The sequence below is a fragment of the Micromys minutus genome, assembly GCF_963924665.1.
Source record: "Micromys minutus genome assembly, chromosome: 23".
Classification (NCBI taxonomy): Eukaryota; Metazoa; Chordata; class Mammalia; order Rodentia; family Muridae; genus Micromys; species Micromys minutus.
In genome coordinates this window covers 32,974,833-32,992,236 of record NC_137958.1, presented here as the reverse complement: position 1 = coordinate 32,992,236, position 17,404 = coordinate 32,974,833, and the positions used below count along the sequence as shown (strand labels likewise).

The 17,404-nt window shown below is 38.0% G+C and overlaps 1 protein-coding gene across 1 annotated transcript; it reads left to right on the top strand.

Moving 5' to 3' along the window:
* Positions 1-14,234: 14,234 nt before the first annotated feature.
* Positions 14,235-14,711, top strand: LOC308435830 (large ribosomal subunit protein eL29-like; the record flags this gene model as incomplete). The annotated part of the gene is made up of 1 exon (XM_080936578.1): positions 14,235-14,711. The coding sequence occupies one exon, from the start codon at positions 14,235-14,237 to the stop codon at positions 14,709-14,711; it is 477 nt and encodes a 158-aa protein (XP_080792704.1).
* Between the last annotated feature and the right edge of the window lie 2,693 nt (positions 14,712-17,404).

The window sequence follows — 17,404 nt, the reverse complement described above, 5'->3', positions numbered from 1 at the left end:
AAGATGTAACCTGGAATTAGTCAAAGTTTTCTTGGTGTGTAAAGATTAAGCATAATGGTTTTTCTTTTCTTTTCTTTCTTTCTTTCTTTTTTTTTTTTTTTTTTTTTTTTTTTTTTTTTTTTTTTTTTTTTTTTGGTTTGGCCTTTGTTTTTTCTTGAACTTCATATAGTCTGTGAGTTTTTTCTGGGGTGTTCAGAGCTTTCTGGGGTTAGTATCCAATTATCAGTGACTGCATATTATGTCTGCTCTTCCATGACTGGGATGTCTCACTCAGGATGATATTCTCTAGATGCATCCATTTTCTTAAGAATTTCATAAAGTCATTGTTTCTGATAGCTGAGTAGTACTCCATTGTGTAAATATACCACAATTTTTGTATTCATTCATCTACTAAAGGACATCCGGGTTATTTCCAGCTTCTTGCTATTATAAATAGGGCTCCTATGAACATTGTAGAGCATGTATCTTTGTTGTATGTTGGAGCGTCTCTGGGGTATATGCCCAGGAGTGGAATAACTGGGTCATCAGGTAGTACTATGTGCAATTTTCTGAGGAATCAACAGACTAATTTCCAGAGTGGTTGTATCAGTTTACAACCCCACCAAAAGTGGAGAAGTGTTCCTCTTTTACCACATCCTCGCCAGCATCTGCTGTCATCTGAATTTTTTTTTCTTAGCCATTCTTGTTGGTGTAAAGTGGAATCTCAGGATTGTTTTGATTTGCATTTCCCTAATGGCTGAGGATGTTGAGCACTTCCTTAGATGCTTCTTAGCCATTCCATATTCCTCAATTGAAAACATTTTGTTTGCTCTGTACCCCATTTTTAATAGGGTTGTTTGATTCTCTGGTGTCTAACTTCTTGAATTCTTTGTATACCTTGGATATTAGGTTTCTATCTGATGTGGGGTTGGTAAAGATCTGTTCCCACTCTGTTGGCTGCCGTTTTGTTTTCTTGGCAGTGTCCTTAGCCTTAGAGAAAATGTGCAATCTCATTAAGTCCCACTTGTCGATATTTGACCTTAGAGCACGAGCCATTGGTATTCTGTTCAGGAAATTTCTCCTGTGCCTATGTGTTCTAAGATTTTCCCTACTTTCTCTTCTAATAATTTCAGTGTACCTGGTTTAATGTGGAGACCTTTGATCCACTTGTACTTGAGTTGTACAAGAGATAAGAAAGGGTCTGTTTTCATTCTTCTGCATGCTGAGTGCCAATTTGACCAACACAATTTGTTGAAGAGTCTGTCCTTTTTCCATTGAATGTTTACAGCTTCTTTGTCAAAAATCAAGTGACCATATATGTGAGGGCTCATTTGTGGATTTTCTATTCTATTCCATTGATGGACATGCCTATCTCTGTACCAGTACCATGCAGTTTTTAGCACAATAGCCTTGTAATATAGCTTGAGATTAGGAATAGTGGTTCCCGCAGATGTTTTCTTGTTGTTGAGGATGATCTTTTGATATTCCAGATGAAACTGCACATTGCTCTTTCCAACTCTATGAAGGATTGGGTTGGAATTTTGAGGAAGATTGCACTGAATCTGTAGATTGCTTTTGGTAAGATGGCCATTTTTGCAATGTTGATCCTTCCAACCCATGAGCATGGGAGATCTTTCCATTTTCTGAGATCTTCCTCAATTGCCTTCTTTAGAGATTTGAAGTTCTTGTCATACAGGACCTTCACTTGCTTAGTTAGAGTCACACCAAGATATTTCATATTTTTGTGACTATTGTGAAAGGTATCTTTTCCCTAATTTCTTTCTACACATGTTTGTCCTTTGAGTAGAGGAAGGCTGCTGATGTGTTTGAGTTAATTTTATATCCAGCCACTTTGCTGAACTTGTTTGTCAGCTGTAGAAATTTTCTGGCGGAATTTTTGGGGTCACTTAAGTACACTATCATGTCATCTGCAAACAGTGATGTTTTTACTTCTTCCTTTCCAATTGGTATCCCTTTGATTTCTTTTTGCTGTCTAATTCCTCCTGCCAGGACTTCCATACTATGTTGAATAGGTAGGAGGTAAGTGGGCAGCCTTGTCCAGTTCCTGTTTTAGTGGAATTGCTTCAAGTTTCCAACCATTAAGTTTGATACTGGCTGTTGGTTTGCTGTATATTACTTTAATTATGTTTAGGTATGGGCCTTGGGCTCCTGTTCTTTCCAAGACTTTTAACATGAAGCAGTGTTGAATTTTGTCAAATGCTTTCTCAGCATCTAGTGAGATGACAATGTGGTTTTTTTCTTTGAGTTTGTTTGTATGGTGGATTACATTGATGGATTTCCGTATGTTAAACCATCCCTGCATCTCAGGGATGAAGCCTACTTGATTATGGTGAATGATCATTTTGATGTGTTCTTGGATTCGGTTTGCAAGGATTTTGTTGAGTATTTTTGCATCAATGTTCATAAGTGAGATTGGTCTGAAGTTCTCTTTCCTTGTAGGATCTTTGTGTGGTTTAGGAACGAGGATTATTGTGGCCTCAAAAAATGAGTTAGTAGTGTTCTATGTGATTCTATTAAGTGGAATAGTTTGGAGAGTATTGGTATTAGGTCGTCAAAAATGTCTGATAAAATTCTGCACTGAACCCATCTGGACCTGGGCTTTTTTTGGTTGGGTGGCTTTTGATGACCGCTTCTATTTCTTAGGTGTTATGGGATAATTTAGATAGCTTACCTTGTCCTGGTTTAACTTTAGTATCTTGTATCTGTCTAGGAATCATCCATTTCCTCCAGATTTTTCAGCTTTGTTGAGTATAGGCTTTTGTAGTAGGATCTGATGATTTCTTGAATTTCCTCAGCTTCAGTTATTATGTCTCGACATTCCTTTCTGATTTTGTTAATTTGAATACTCTCTCTTTGCTCTCTAGTTAGTTTGGCTAAGGGTTTATCAATCTTGTTAATTTTCTCAAAGAACCAGCTCTTGGTTTTGTTGATTCTTTGAACGGTTCTTTTTGTTTATTTATTCAGTTTTGCTCTGAGTTTGATTATTTCTTGCCATATACTCCTCTTGGGTGTATCTGCTTCCTTTTGTTCTAGAACTTTCAACTGTGTTGTCAAGTTGTTAGTGTTTGCTCTCTCTGGTTTCTTTTTGGAAGCACTCAGAGCTATGGGTTTTCCTCTCAGTACTGCTTTCATTGCATCTCGTAAGTTTGGGTATGTTGTGTTTTAGTTTCCATTAAATTCTAGAAAATCCTTAATTTCTTTCTTTATTTTTCCTTTGACCATGCTATCATTTAATAGAGCATTGTTTAGTTTCCATGTGTATATGGCTTTTTGTTGGCTTTGTTGTTATTAAAGACCAGCCTTAGACCATGGTGATCTGGGAGTAATTCAATCTTCTTATATCTATTAAGGCTTGTTTTGTGATAGATTATAGGGTCAGTTTTGGGGAAGGTACCATGAGATGCTGAGAAGAAGGTGTAGTCTTTTGTTTTCAGATGATATGTTCTGTAGCTATCTATTAATTCCAATTTGGTCTGCATGATGTCTGTCCAGGATCTTCCAGCTTTCGTAGTCTCTGTTGAGGAATTGGGTGTGATTCTTATTGATCTGTCTTTATATGTTACATGACCTTTTTCCCTTACTGCTTTTAGTATTCTCTCTTTGCTTTGGATACTTGGCATTTTGACTATTATGTGTTGGGTAGAATTTCTTTTCTGGTCCAACCTATTTAGAGTTCTGTAGGCTTCTTTTGTGCTCATGGTCATCTCATTCTTAAGTGTAGGGAAGTTTTCTTCTATGATTTTGTTGAAGATATTTACTGTGTCTGTTAGTTGATATTCTTCACCCTCTTCTATTCCTGTTATCCTTAGGTTAGGTCTTCTCATTGTGTCTTAGATCTCCTGGACATTTTGGGTTAGGAGCTTTTTGGCTTTTGCATCTTCTCTGGCTGTTTTGTCTGTTTTCAATGTTGTCTTCTTCCCCCAAGATTCTCTCTTACATCTCTTGTAGTCTGTTGGAGATGCTTGCATCTATGACTCCTGATTTCTTTTTTAGGTTTTTTACCTCCAGGGTTGTCTCTTTTAGTATTTTCTTTATTGTTTCCATTTCCATTTTAAATCCCTTCTTCCATTCCTTCATTTCTTTGGTTCTGCTTTCTTCTAGTTCTTTGAGTTTTTTGAGTGGTTTTCTTGTTTCCTCTTTAAAAGCTTCTATTTCTTTATTCTCTTCCTCCCATTCTTGTTTAAGGATCTCTATCATCATCTTGAGGTATGATTTCTGGTCTGAGTCTTCTTTTTCTGTAGTGTTTGGCATTCTGCTATTTGCTGTGATGTGAGAGCTGGGTTCTGGTGTTGCCAGGTTGTCTTGGTTTCCCTGGAGTACGTTCTTTCGCTTTCCTGTTGCCATCTTGTTTTCTGTGATTATATGTTGTCTTGTTGTCAATGATTGGTTCTCATTTCTCCCTTGTACCTGGCCTGTGACCCTGGATCTCTGCTGTTCCTAGTGGTAACCACAATGATCTTCTTCAAAAGATTATCAAGGAAGGCTCACTGAATCTCACTATTTTCTATTCTGATGCTCATTACAAACTGTTTTTTTATAACAGTTATAAATTGCTTTAATGTTTGAAAGGGAACATTCCTTACACTTTGATTTTAAAATGATAGACTTGGTGCCTACCATGCTCTGTGACATAAACTCCAGTCTCTCGTCTTCCAGCCAGATCTGTGTTCTCAGTTCTGTGGGACTGGGACTCTACAAATCCAGCCTTTAAAAACTGAGTTCAAGATAGACTGTGGCACTAGGAGGCGCTAAAGGATGGCTGAAAGGAAGAGGACAAAGGTCATGCTGCCTGCTTGTTGTTCCTGTTAGTGTTTTTCTGCAAACTTCCCTACTCTGACTGACAACCATGGCTGGGCACAGTGGCACCAGATGACATCAATTTGCATTGTTTTTCACTCAGGAAAAGCAGTCTCATTACCTTGCCTCACATATTCCAGGACCAACCAGGAGATCTACTATCAGTGCCACGCTTGCTACTTATTACTGCAGGAATAACCCAGCTCCAAATGTTCTCTGACCTTGGAGTCCTTCTTTCCCCAAATTTTATTGTTCTCAGTTTGCTACCTAGCAGGTCAGCAATTAGTCATATTTATATATCGATCTTTATAATTCTGAAATAAAATGTTACTTTGCTTATTAAAATTTCTAAGTAAATCCTCACCAATAGTTACTGGAATCTGTATGAAACCAAAAAAAAAAAAAAAAAAGAAAGAAAGAAAGAAAGAAAATTGTGATGTTTTTGTTGCAATTGCTTTAAAGATACTGATTAACTTGAAGATAACTCACTTAACAACAATACTAACTTGACCATCTCTTAGATACTCCAAAAAGATACATAAAATTTCTTCTATGTGCTAAAAAATGTTAGCATACAAGACATAATATTTGTGTACCTGCAGAGGGAACTGCTGTGGAATTGTTTTACCATTTTCCATTGCTGACGAACAGTAGGCAGTGGGGACACATAAGCACACAGAGTTCTCTAAATTCAACATTGTTATATTAATGTTCAACCAAAATATACTACCATTCTTATACAAATGCCTGCTCGTTTATCTTTTAAAAATAAAGCCCATGCTCTCTCCATACCTTGGTCATTCCAGGGCTTCTTAAATGCCTACCACCCACATCTCCTCCTTGCCTGAGAAATGTTATACAAATATCAGGTTTACAGATAAAATAGATATACAAGTCAAATGAAACAGTTCTGGGCTTGTGAGATGGACCGACATCTAAGTAACCCTAATTAAATTCGGTGGGTTAAATTTGGTGGTTTGGATGAACCTAGAAAATTTTAGGCTTTCCAGTTAGAAAAGATTGCAGGTATTCTAAGTATCCCCTTGGAAGATTCTATTTTTTTTTTTTTTTTTTTTGGTATATTTTGTGAGGTTTCCCTGATCATTTCTAATTCTCTCTCTCTCTTTCTCTCTCTCTCTCTCTCTCTCTCTCTCTCTCTCTCTCTCTCTCTCTCTCTGTCTGTCTTAGTTAATCCAAGGGTCTGTCAATTTTAATCTTCTCAAAGAATCAACGCTTAGATTCTATGATTCTTTGTATTGTTTTCTTTGTTTATATTTCATTAACTTCTACCTTCATTTTCATTATTTCTTGCCACCTACTGGCTTTAAGCCTGTTTTTTTTTTTTTTTTTTTTTCCCAAATTCCTGAGTTATATCAGTTCAGCTTCTTCCATGTTTGATGATTGTGTAAGTATTGTCTTTAGCAATACAGCCTTTCTGTCAAATTGTAAAGAGCAACCAAAAGTCTTGGCCACAGCCAGAGTTTTTTGTGGGGTTGCCATGGTACCTTGTTAACCTACAGCTTGATTGGATGTGTCCCAGTTCTGGTACTGAAAGTTTTACTGGATGACAAGAGATGACCAATTGAGATTTTGTCCTGTGTTATTTGACAATTTTATTTAAATAGAATTCATATACATGGTTGTCACTAACTTTATAGCTAATATCCACATATAAACAAATACATACAATGTTTGTCTTACCAGGTCTGGGATAGCTCACTCAGAGCAATTTTTTCTAGTCTCATACATTTTCCTACAAATTTCAAGGTTTCAATTTTTTTAATGGCTGAGTAATATTCCATATTATAAATATATCACATTTTCATTACCCATTTATCAATTAATGAACATTTAAATTGTTCCCATTTTCCAGCTACAATGACTAGAGTAGCAATTGTCATAGTGTCCCTATGTTAGGATGCAGTGCCCTTTGTGTATATGCCCAATTGTGGTATAGGTGGTCCTTGAAAGATTCTCATCTTTCTGAGGAACCACCACATTGATTTCCACAGTGGCTGTACAGTCTTGCAATGAATGAGTGTTTCTCTCTCCCACATTCTTATCAGCTTAAACTATCACTTGTTTTATTGATTATAACCATTCTGACAGGTATAAGATGGAATCTCAAAGTCATTTTGATTTTGCACTTCCCTGATAGCTAATGATGTTGAATGTGCCTTTAAGTGTTTCTCAGCTGTCTGAGTTCCTCTCTTGAGAATCCTGTTTGGATCTGAGTCCCATTTCTATTTCACTAAAAGTTCTAAGTCTGATTAGGTTACCTGTCTGATCATCATTTAACTTGTGTGTATGTTATATAGTGATAAAATTACTCATTTCTTTATATGTTCCAATTTATTCGGACACAGGTTTTTAAAGTATGTCCATTTGGTTCTCTGGATTTCCTTAGAGTCTGTTACTATTTCCCCATTTATTTTCTTCTAATTTTGTTAATTTGGACTTTCTCTCTGCCTTTTACTCAACTTAAAAACTTTGTGCCAATTTTATTGATTTTCTTCAAGAACCAAGTCCCACTTTTACTGATTTTTTTTAGTGTATTTTGTTTCTATTATATTTATTTCATGCCTGAGTGATGGTTTCTTTCAATCTCTTTTTTGGTTTGGTTTCACATTCTTTTTGTTCTAGAGCATTCAGGTGTGTTGTTAATTTACTAGTATAAGATGTTTCTAATATTTTTTGTAGGTACTTAGTGGCACTTGCTTCAATGGCACCATCTTTATTGTGTCCTGTAAGTTAGCATATATTATGTATCCATTTTCATTAAAACCTAGAAAGTCTTTAATTTCCGTATTTCTGTGTTGACCCATTTTTATTCAGTAATAATTTCTTCAGTTTCTTTGAGTTTATAAGCTTACTGTTGTTTCTCTTATCACAATCAGATAAACAATTTAAATAACCTGTAAGGAAATAGAAGCAGATATTAAAAGTCTCCCAACCAAAAACAAATTAAAAAAAAAAAAAAAAAAAACAAATGAGCAAATTAAAAAAAAAAAAAAAAAAAAAAAAAAAAAAAAAGCCTACAGGGCCAGAAAGATAGTTTTAGTGCAGAATTCCACTAAACTTTCAAAAAAGGGCTAATGCCATATTCCTCAAATTATTCAAAAAGTAGGAAGAGAAGAAACATTGCCAAATTCAATTTATAAGGTCACTATCACTTTGATACCCAAACACACAAAGATTCAACAAGGAAACAAAACTACAATCCAATTCCTCTTATGAACACAAATGCAAAAATACTCAATAAAATACTCAGAAACAGAATCCACGGACACATCAAAAAAGATCAAAAGACAAAGTAAGCTTATTCTAGAGATACAGAGATGGCTTAACAGATGAAATCAATAAGAGTATTTCACAGTATAAACAAACTTAAAGGAAAAAAAAATACCACATGATAATCTCATTGGATGCTGAAAAAGTCTTTGACCAAATCAAAGACTTCATGGTAAAAAGTCTTAGAGAGAGCCAGGGTACAAGAAACATACCTCAACATATTCAAAGCAATTTGAAGAAATCCTATAGCCAACATCAAATTAAATAGAAGCACAAATTTCCTTACAACTAAGAACAAAGCAAGGCTTCCCACTCTCTATAAATCTATTCAATATAGTACTTGAATTTCTAGCTAAAGCAATAAGACAACTGAGGAGATTATGGGGCTACAAATTGAAAAGGAAAACATCCAAGTATCACTATCCTCTGACAATATGATAGCATGCATAAATGATCCAAAAATTCTACTAGGAACTCCTACAGCTGCTACACACCTTCAGCAAGAAGGCTGGATAAAATATTAACTAAAAGAAATCAGTAGCCCCTCTATAATCAAAGGACATAGGTACTGAGACAGAAATCAGGGAAACAACACCCTTCACAATAGCCACAAATAATATAAAATGTCTTGTGGTAACTCTAACCAAGCAAAAAAAGTCTTGTGTAATAAAAACTTCAAGCTTTCAAAGAGTAGGGGAAGGAAGAATTGTAGGAGGCAGAGGGGTTGAGGACACCAGGAGAACCCAACCCTGAGATACCATCTAAGTGGGGCTCATAGGGGCTCATAGGAACTGATGTGGGAGATCTCGGACCTCTGCATATATATTACAGTTGTTAACTTGGAGTGTTTGTGGGATTTCTGACAGTGGAGTGGAGATGTCTCTGACTCTCTCTTTTGTCTACTCTTAGGTCCCATTTCCTCCTGTTGGGGTGCCCAACCTTGATTTGTATTTGCATTTGTACCTAGTCTTAACTGCATATTCAGTGGCTATCTCCAGGAGGCCTGGTCTTTTCTAAAGGGAAATGGAGGAGGAATGGATCTTGAGGAGAGAGGGAGTAAGGCAAAGGCTTAGGGAGTGAAGGGAAGGGAAACTGTGGTCAGGAAATAAAGCACATACACACAGTAAAGAAAGGAGGGGGGACAGAAAACACATGAGAATGAAAAGAAAAAGGAAAGGAAAAGAAAAAAAGGCTTCAAGAGCAGAGTATAGTCTACTGTTTAAACAGTTCCATGAGCTGAAACGAGAATATGAGGTTTTCATCTCCAGGTGGAATGTTTTTACTCAATGTCAATTCCAGACAATCTGCTGTGCCGTTTATCTCGGGTTTCCTTGTTGGCTGTTTTGTCCAGTGGACCCACTGTTATTTTATCTGGATCCACATCTATTACTTTATGTCTGAGAGTTCTGTTTTGTGAAATCAACTTCCATGCATATATATTTAAAATGGTATACCTTCTTGCTAGACTTGGTCTTTATTGCTGTGTAGTGACTGTGACCTTCTGTCTCTTGAGTAACTTTAGTTGGAGGTCTACTTCCTCACATGTAAGAAGGGCTGGGCACACCCACTTATTACCTGCTTCCATGCACTTGGTGTACAATATTTCACACTTTGACTGTGAATCCTTACCTTTGAGTCGTGTTTCTTTCAGACAACAAATTTTGTGTTTTGACCCAATCAGATAGTCTTCATTAGCCTTTTTTAAGGCTTTTGTTTTTTTTTTAATTCTTTCCTAGTTTTCTTCCATTAATCTATAAAAAGAAATTAGTTTTTACTTTGATTTTGTGTTATAACTGTCCTTCTCTTCTGTGTGTATAATTCCATTAAGTGTTGTGCTGAGTTAATGGTTATGAATTCCTGTGTATTATACTTATCCTGCAAGGTTTTCTAGATGCCTGATGCCCTGGGGCCATCCCCAAGAGTCAGGTACTGAGGTGTAGTAACACAGCGTTGGACAAAGGCTAAAAGCTGATGAACTCTGGCCTTTAACTCTCTCTCTTACTGTTCTGAGGGCCAGAAGCTGATGGTTTCTGACAATTTAACTCTTTTTTTCTCTGGAGCCAGAAGCTTGTGGCTTCTAGCAATTGAGTCCTGCTAATAGCAGCATGAGAATAAGAAAATAAACTTAGTTACTGGGCTCTTTTCTTTTTGACTCAGGGGTCTTCTCCCTGGCCAGGTGAAGGCTCTGAGTCCATTAAATCTTTGTGAGCCAGACAGAAAGAAAAAGAAAAGGAAAGGAAAGGACACAAAGGGAAAGGAAGACAAGAAAAAGTCAGACACACAGAAACACATACACACCAGATACAGCAAAAAAGGGCTTCATCAAAACTTTATTATTGCTTTCAGCTTTTTACAGCTTTTTAGACAAAAAGTTCTCTATGTAGAAAAGAATTATCTTGTGGATAAAATGCTACACAGAAGGGGAGTTTCAATAGTAAGTTCAAATAAAAACTCTGTAAGTCTATTATAAGTTCAAAGCAACAGTCCCACATGGCCTTGCTTCATCACAGTGCATGCCTGTGGCTTCATCTTGGGACCTCACCAAAATGAATGTTTTTTTTCCCCTTGATCCCAAATCTGTCCCAAGCCTATTTCTCATCTTAGTGTAGCTTATGAAAACTCACTGTATTCCTTGCTATGCAACCTTCACTTACTATTCTATGAGGAGGGAGGCACATTTTATTTTTGTTTTTAACTTTATTCCATCTCTCTGGCAAAACAGTTAAAATCATCTCCTTAAGCTTTCTTCCTAATTCACCTAAACAGCATTGATTCATGAAAGTTCATCTTCATGTTGATCTGCAGGAAATTTACCAAAATCGGGTAAACCTATCACCCAGAAAGTAATCACACGAGGCCATAGGCTGTTAGAATCTCCACGTGTCCACGAGTGCCAGGCCAAATAAATGAGTAGTATGACAATGACAAATACAAGGAAGAAAGCACGTCAGAAGCCAGAAGCAATCCTGGGATGAAGTCTCTGGGGCTGTGCCTCACCAGAGCACGCCCATCATAGCTGGAGAAAGATGGCAGCCGTCTCCAGGAAGCTCACTTGTGCACTGCAGCTCTTCCTGTTAGCACCCACCAGTCTTAGGTGAATAAAATCATTTTGGTGGGCAGTCATTTATTTTCAGGATGTGAATTCTGTTTCCCCATGCTGTCTTGGGTTCCAGAGTTCCTGCAGAGAGGTTTGGTGATATTCTGAAGACTTTTCCTCTGAACGAATTAGATTTTCCCTACTAATTCGCCCAGGACAGTGTCTTCGTCCTGTATGTTTAACATCAGACAGTGGTGTAACTTGGGAAGAGCCTTTTCTAGGTGTGGCCTTATCTTTCTCTATGTTTTAGAAAGTTTGTGCTACAATTTCATTAGGTAGTTTCCTATACCTTCAGGCATGTTATTTTCAGAATACTGTTTATAATCTACTCCTTTTCAATGTTGTACATGCATATATTGTGTTCTCATTTTATTCCCCCCATATTACCTCCCTCCAACTCTCTTTAAAATGTAGTGAGGGCAATTAAATACAATTGTATACTTAATAGTTTCCAGAAACAATGGGATTAGGATATCATTACAATAAATGTACTTTAAAGTTATTAAAGGTCATGAAAAGTATTTATTTTTAGAGACATTCCATGCTCTTTCTTGTGTGTGTGTGTGTGTGTGTGTGTGTGTGTGTGTGTGTGTGTGTGCGTGCACACACCCACAAAGGTGCCATTGAGTGCCAAAGTGGGTTATCAGAGCCCCTGGAGCTGGAGTTACAGAATGTTGTAACCTGCCTTGCCTGGGTATTGAAACTTGAACTCAGGTTCTCTGGGAAAGTATTCTTAACTGCTGAGCTACCTCTCCAGGAAAATTATCCTGAGGAAATAAAGCAGAAGAGGGGCTAAAGAAACAAAACAATAAAATAAAATAAAATGTAACATGGGAATAAAGGAGAAAGTATGTAGGTTGAAGGTTGGAGAAATAATAAAATCAAATAGGAGCATAAAAAAGCAGAACAATCATAAAACCCCAACTGAGCAAGAATAAAACAAAAACAGAACAACTAAGAAATAATAATGCAAATGTAAGAAGAAAAAGTTTAAAGCAAAATGTCTGAAAACACAGCATGAGCCTATATTTCTTCCTTCCCAGTATATGGATTTAAGTTCTCTTGGCCCCTGGGTTGTTTTTAGGAGCTGACTGCAGGTGGAAGAACAGGCTGCTTGTGTGTGAGTTCTAGCATATTAGTCTACAAGTCTCTACACATACAAGCTGTGGTCTCTCCATCTCCCCTCATAGATTGAATTTCTGCCATGGAGGAGTCTCTCCCCACCCCCCATGCCCTACATGAATTGCCTGTTCAGGACAATATCTTCAGTGCCAGCTGCTGTCTTCCATGTGTGGTGAATGGCTTTTGGTGTCTGGGGCTCAGACAGGGCTGTAACTGTAATCTTGCTTACTATTGTACATTCTTACCTCCCAGGCCTCCCAGGGTGCAGGCACCCCTCCTTCTGCACATGGTAACCTTGCCTGATCCCATTTGTATCCACTAAGTTTCTTTTAGGTCTCCTCTTGTGGAGTATTCAGTGGTTGCCAGGGTAGCTCTCCTCTTAGTCCACATAGTGGGATGCTTTGGGAAATTGCAGAGACACAGTAGTGCCAAGCTTTCTAGATTCCTTCCAACAGAATGGTTTACATTACAGCTTCTCTCCAGATCTGCTCCACCCCTGTCCTAGTGTAACAGGTAGAACGGTACAGCTGGGACCAAATCCATCCCCTGTTGTCTGCTTTACACAGTTTGGGGTTATTTCTAAGACTCCGGTTTTGGTTTTGTTTATTTTTTATTGAAAACATTTCTTCATGCAATGTATTCTAACTGTGGTCGACCCTCTCCAGTCTCCTCCCAGATCCTACCCACCCGACCAACTCCGTGTCTTCTCTATCTCTGTCTTTAGAGAATAGACAAAAACAAACATACCACAAAAAAACCCTTTGTCTTGTATTTTTCTCTGGAAACGTTCCTTTTCATCTTTGATTTGAGAACCATAATGGAGAGAAAGCGTTCTTCCCTTCCCAAACCTATGTTCAGTGTTCCAAGTGCGTCTGTCCAGTATGTATGAGCTTCAGCTTCCGACACAGATCTACCGTCCAGTGTTGCTTACCTGACATCTGATGGACTGTTGCTTACCACGGGCTGCTCTTGTCTCCCTTGTTTCTCACCTCTTACTGACATCACAGGTCAGGAGTGTTCTCGCAGCGCTCTGGGAACACAAGACAGTGCTGGCCCTTCATTCTCTGCCTTACTGTAATCAGTGCCCTTGGATCATGATTTATTTTGCCTTGAATTGGTTTTCTCTTAATATTAAGTAGTTAAGACAGCATTATTTGGTTCATTTCTTATGGGAACATATTTTTATTTTTAGTCACTGTTAATCTTTTGTTTTTATAGACTATAATCATTTTACTTCAACTTCAGAGTATCTGTCTTCTTCCTGATGTTTTAAACACATATAGATATATCCATTATATAATTGTCTTATTAACTCTTATTTATTTCTCTTTCCTTATTTCTACTTACCACTTCCATAGTTTGATACATTTTTTTCCTGGTCATTTACTGAGTGGTGAAATTTTTCTCCTATTTGAAACTGAAGCATCCCTCTTAGTGTCTCAGTAGTTTTTCCTGGACCTTTCTTCCTAAGATAAAACTATTATTTATTTACCACATGTCCACTTTGTTCTTTTTCTTTGTGATAAAAAAGATGTGAGGGAATGGGACAGTTCCTAGAAGAACAATTTCAGAAAAAGAGTAAAATTGGTATAAAAGCCCAGTGTGGGAAGAACACTGAGGTGGCCAAGAGATCAAACTTACATGACAATCACAAAATCTATCTAGAGTTTGGACTGAAAATAGACAGAGGACAAATTGGCAGGTGTAAATTTCTGCTGAAATTAACTTGACTTCAGTTCTACACTCTCTCTGCACATGATGTTCTCATGCTTAGACCGATTTCCCTTTTACATTTGGATAAGTCATAAATAAACCAGAGGGAAAATGTCTGGTTAAGAATGGAATAAAAACCTGGGAAGAAGTTTTAACAAAAACATTTCCTCTTCCGGTCCCAGGCACTGCGGGAGCCACGGGTTACCGTGTAGACATGGCCAAGTCCAAGAACCACACCACCCACAACCAGTCCCGCAAATGGCACAGGAATGGCATCAAGAAACCCCGGTCACAAAGATACGAATCTCTTCTCGGAGATTCGGGAACCCCCAAGTTCCCGAGGAAAATGCATTTTGCCAAGAAGCACAACAAGAAAGGCCTGAAGAAGATGCAGGCCAACACTGCAATGGCAGTGAGCGCACGCGCAGAGGCCATCAAGGCCCTTGAGAAGCCTGAGGCCATCAAGCCCAAGATGCCAAAGGGCCCCAGCCACAAACTCAGCGGTCTGGCTTTCATCGCTCACCACAAGGTTGGGAAGAAGATTCGAAGCTACATGGCCAAGGGTCGTAGGCTCTGCCAACCAAAGCCCAGGGTTCAAATCAAGGTAGAGGCAAAAGCTCCAGCTAAGGCCCAGGCTTCGGCTCCAGCTCAGGCTCCCAAAGGTGCCCAGGCCCCTGTGAAGGCTCCGTAGAAAAGGCCCCTGCCAAAGTGAAGACAGACGGACTGCTGTGACACACCCACCTACACACTATTGCAGATGACCCGCGTCCTATGCTGTTTTTACAAATAAACTTGAAACAAGAAAAAAACAAAACAACAAAAACATTTCCTATAATGAGCTAACACTATTACCTGCAGACTTCCAGGAAACTGTAAGTTATTGTGAGACAATATGCTAGGGTAAAGAAACATACCACCAAGAACCATTTAGTGTTATGGACACCCACAGTTCAAGTGTGAGGAAATAGTTTTATGATTAATTCTGCCCACATTCAGTCTCATCTCATAAATACTATGCAATGATTAATTTGTGCCTGTTTTGGTTGCTGAAAGTACATGACTGGCAATAAGAATGAAAGAAAAGTAAAATCACAGAAGCCAAAGAGATGAAAATAATTAATCATAAATCAAGCACAGTTTACCCCAGAGGACAAATATAATAAATCCCATTTATGTACTGTTTACAGTCACTGTTCTAAACAACCTACAGTGTTTCAGAGACTGCCTCAGGAGAAGTGGTATTACATAACAAATATTCTACTTATTTCTCCTGGGTCTCCATTAATTTTCAAGGACTGTCCAGTCTACGGTAAATGCAATGTGATATGTTGACAGTAGTTCGGGGTTTTTAGGAAAGACCATAAATGGATATTCCAAGGTGAAAGTGTAAAGTCAAAATGCAGCTGCACAGCTTCAGATGGCTGGGCTGACTGTATAGACGTTCATTGAGATGTACAGGCTTTGTGTCTGGTGAATTCAGCAGTGTGAGAGCTTTCTCTTACAAGGTCTTTATAATAAAAGTTTTAATTTTTTTTCTTAAAAAAAATGTAACCTTGAGGAATATTGAATGGCTGAGAAGCATCTAAGGAAGTGCTAGACATCATTAGCTATCAGGGAAATGCAAATCAAAATCAAAACAACCCTGAGATTCCACCTCACACCAACAAGAATGGCTAAGATCAAAAATTCAGATGACAGCAACTGCTGGTGAGGATGCAGAGAAAAAGGAACACGTCTCCACTGTTGGTGGGGTTGAAAACTGGTACAACCACTCTGGAAATCAGTCTAGTGATTCCTCAGAAAATTGGATATAGTACTACCTGAAGATCCAGATGTTCCACTTCTGGGCATATACCCCAGAGAAGCTCAAACATACGACAAAGACACATGCACCACAATGTTCATAAAAGTCCTATTTATAAAAGCCAGAAGCTGGAAAGAACCCAGATGTCCTTCAGTAGATGAATGGATATAAAAATTGTAGTATATTTACACAATGGAGTACTACTCAGCTATCAGAAACAATGACTGTATGAAATTCTTAAGAAAATGGATGCATCTAGGGAATATCATCCTGAGTGAGATAACCCAGTCACAAAAGAACAGACACTGATAATTGGATACTAACCACAGAAAGCTCTGAACAATCCCAGAAACAACTCAGACTATATGAAGTTCAAGGAAAAACAAAGGTCAAAAAAAAAAAAAAAAAGAAAAAAGAAAATGAAAAACCATTATGCTTAATCTTTACACACCAAGAAAACTTTGACTAATTCCAGGTTACATCCTGTTTTACATGTACTTTATGCTCATTGTAACTAGTAAGATCTTAATGCACACTATCAAATTTTTTAAAAAGTCAAGTACTGACAAAAATGTATTCGTATACTTTTATGCAAAAATGTTTAAAATCTGTACATTTATCTTTGTTTTTTAAAATAAAGTTGTTCAAGTTTTTTAAAAAGGAACCTTAATATTTTAAGTTCCATCGGGTTTCATAATTCCTGTCTTTGAAGTCTATTTACTGAAGTTTTTCAACCCAATAATCACTGTTGAGCTCTACCATGGCAGGCATTAGACTGGTTGAAGAGTTAGAAAGAATATGCCCAGGGTTTGTACCCTAAGTCTTTGCAAGCTGAGTATGTGAAGATAGAAATGTGTGCATCTTTTTCAAGAGTGAACACAGAACTCAAGGGAAGAGTGGTAAACTCCACTACAAATCTACCCAGGATCAGATAAAAACCCTTGCTCTATAAAGAAGTGTTGACCTATGGAAAATGTCAGAACTTTTGATAAAAGCTTCAAAGCTAATGTCAGACACAGAACCAAGATTCAAAATGAACCCATCTGTAAGCAAACCAAAGGTCAGTGTGTTACCTCCAACTCCAAACCTCAGATCTTTCTGGTTCTCTTCTAGAAAGATTATCTTTTTATTATTATCATCTAATTTTATTCTTTTAGTTATTCACTTTACATTTTGCTCACTGCCCCTCTCCCAGTGACCCCATCCCACAAACCTTTTCTCACACCCTGGCACTTCAAATCTCTGTGAGGCTATGCCCTTCCTCTCCCACTGAGGCTGGACAAGGCAGCCCAGATAGAACACATCCCACATACAGGCAACAGCTTTTGGAATAGTCCCTGCTCCAGTTGTTCAGGACCCACATGAAGACCAAGCTTTACATGTCCTACATATGTGCAGGGAGGCCTAGGTCCTGTCCATGTATGTTCTTTGGTTGATGGTTCAGACTCTAAGAGCCCTGAGGGTTCAGGTTAGTTGACTCTGTTGGTCTTCCTGTGGAGTTCCTATCCCCTTCAGGGCCCATAATCCTTCCTCCTATGTTCCATTAGAATCCCCAAGCTCCATCCACTGTTTGGCTGTGG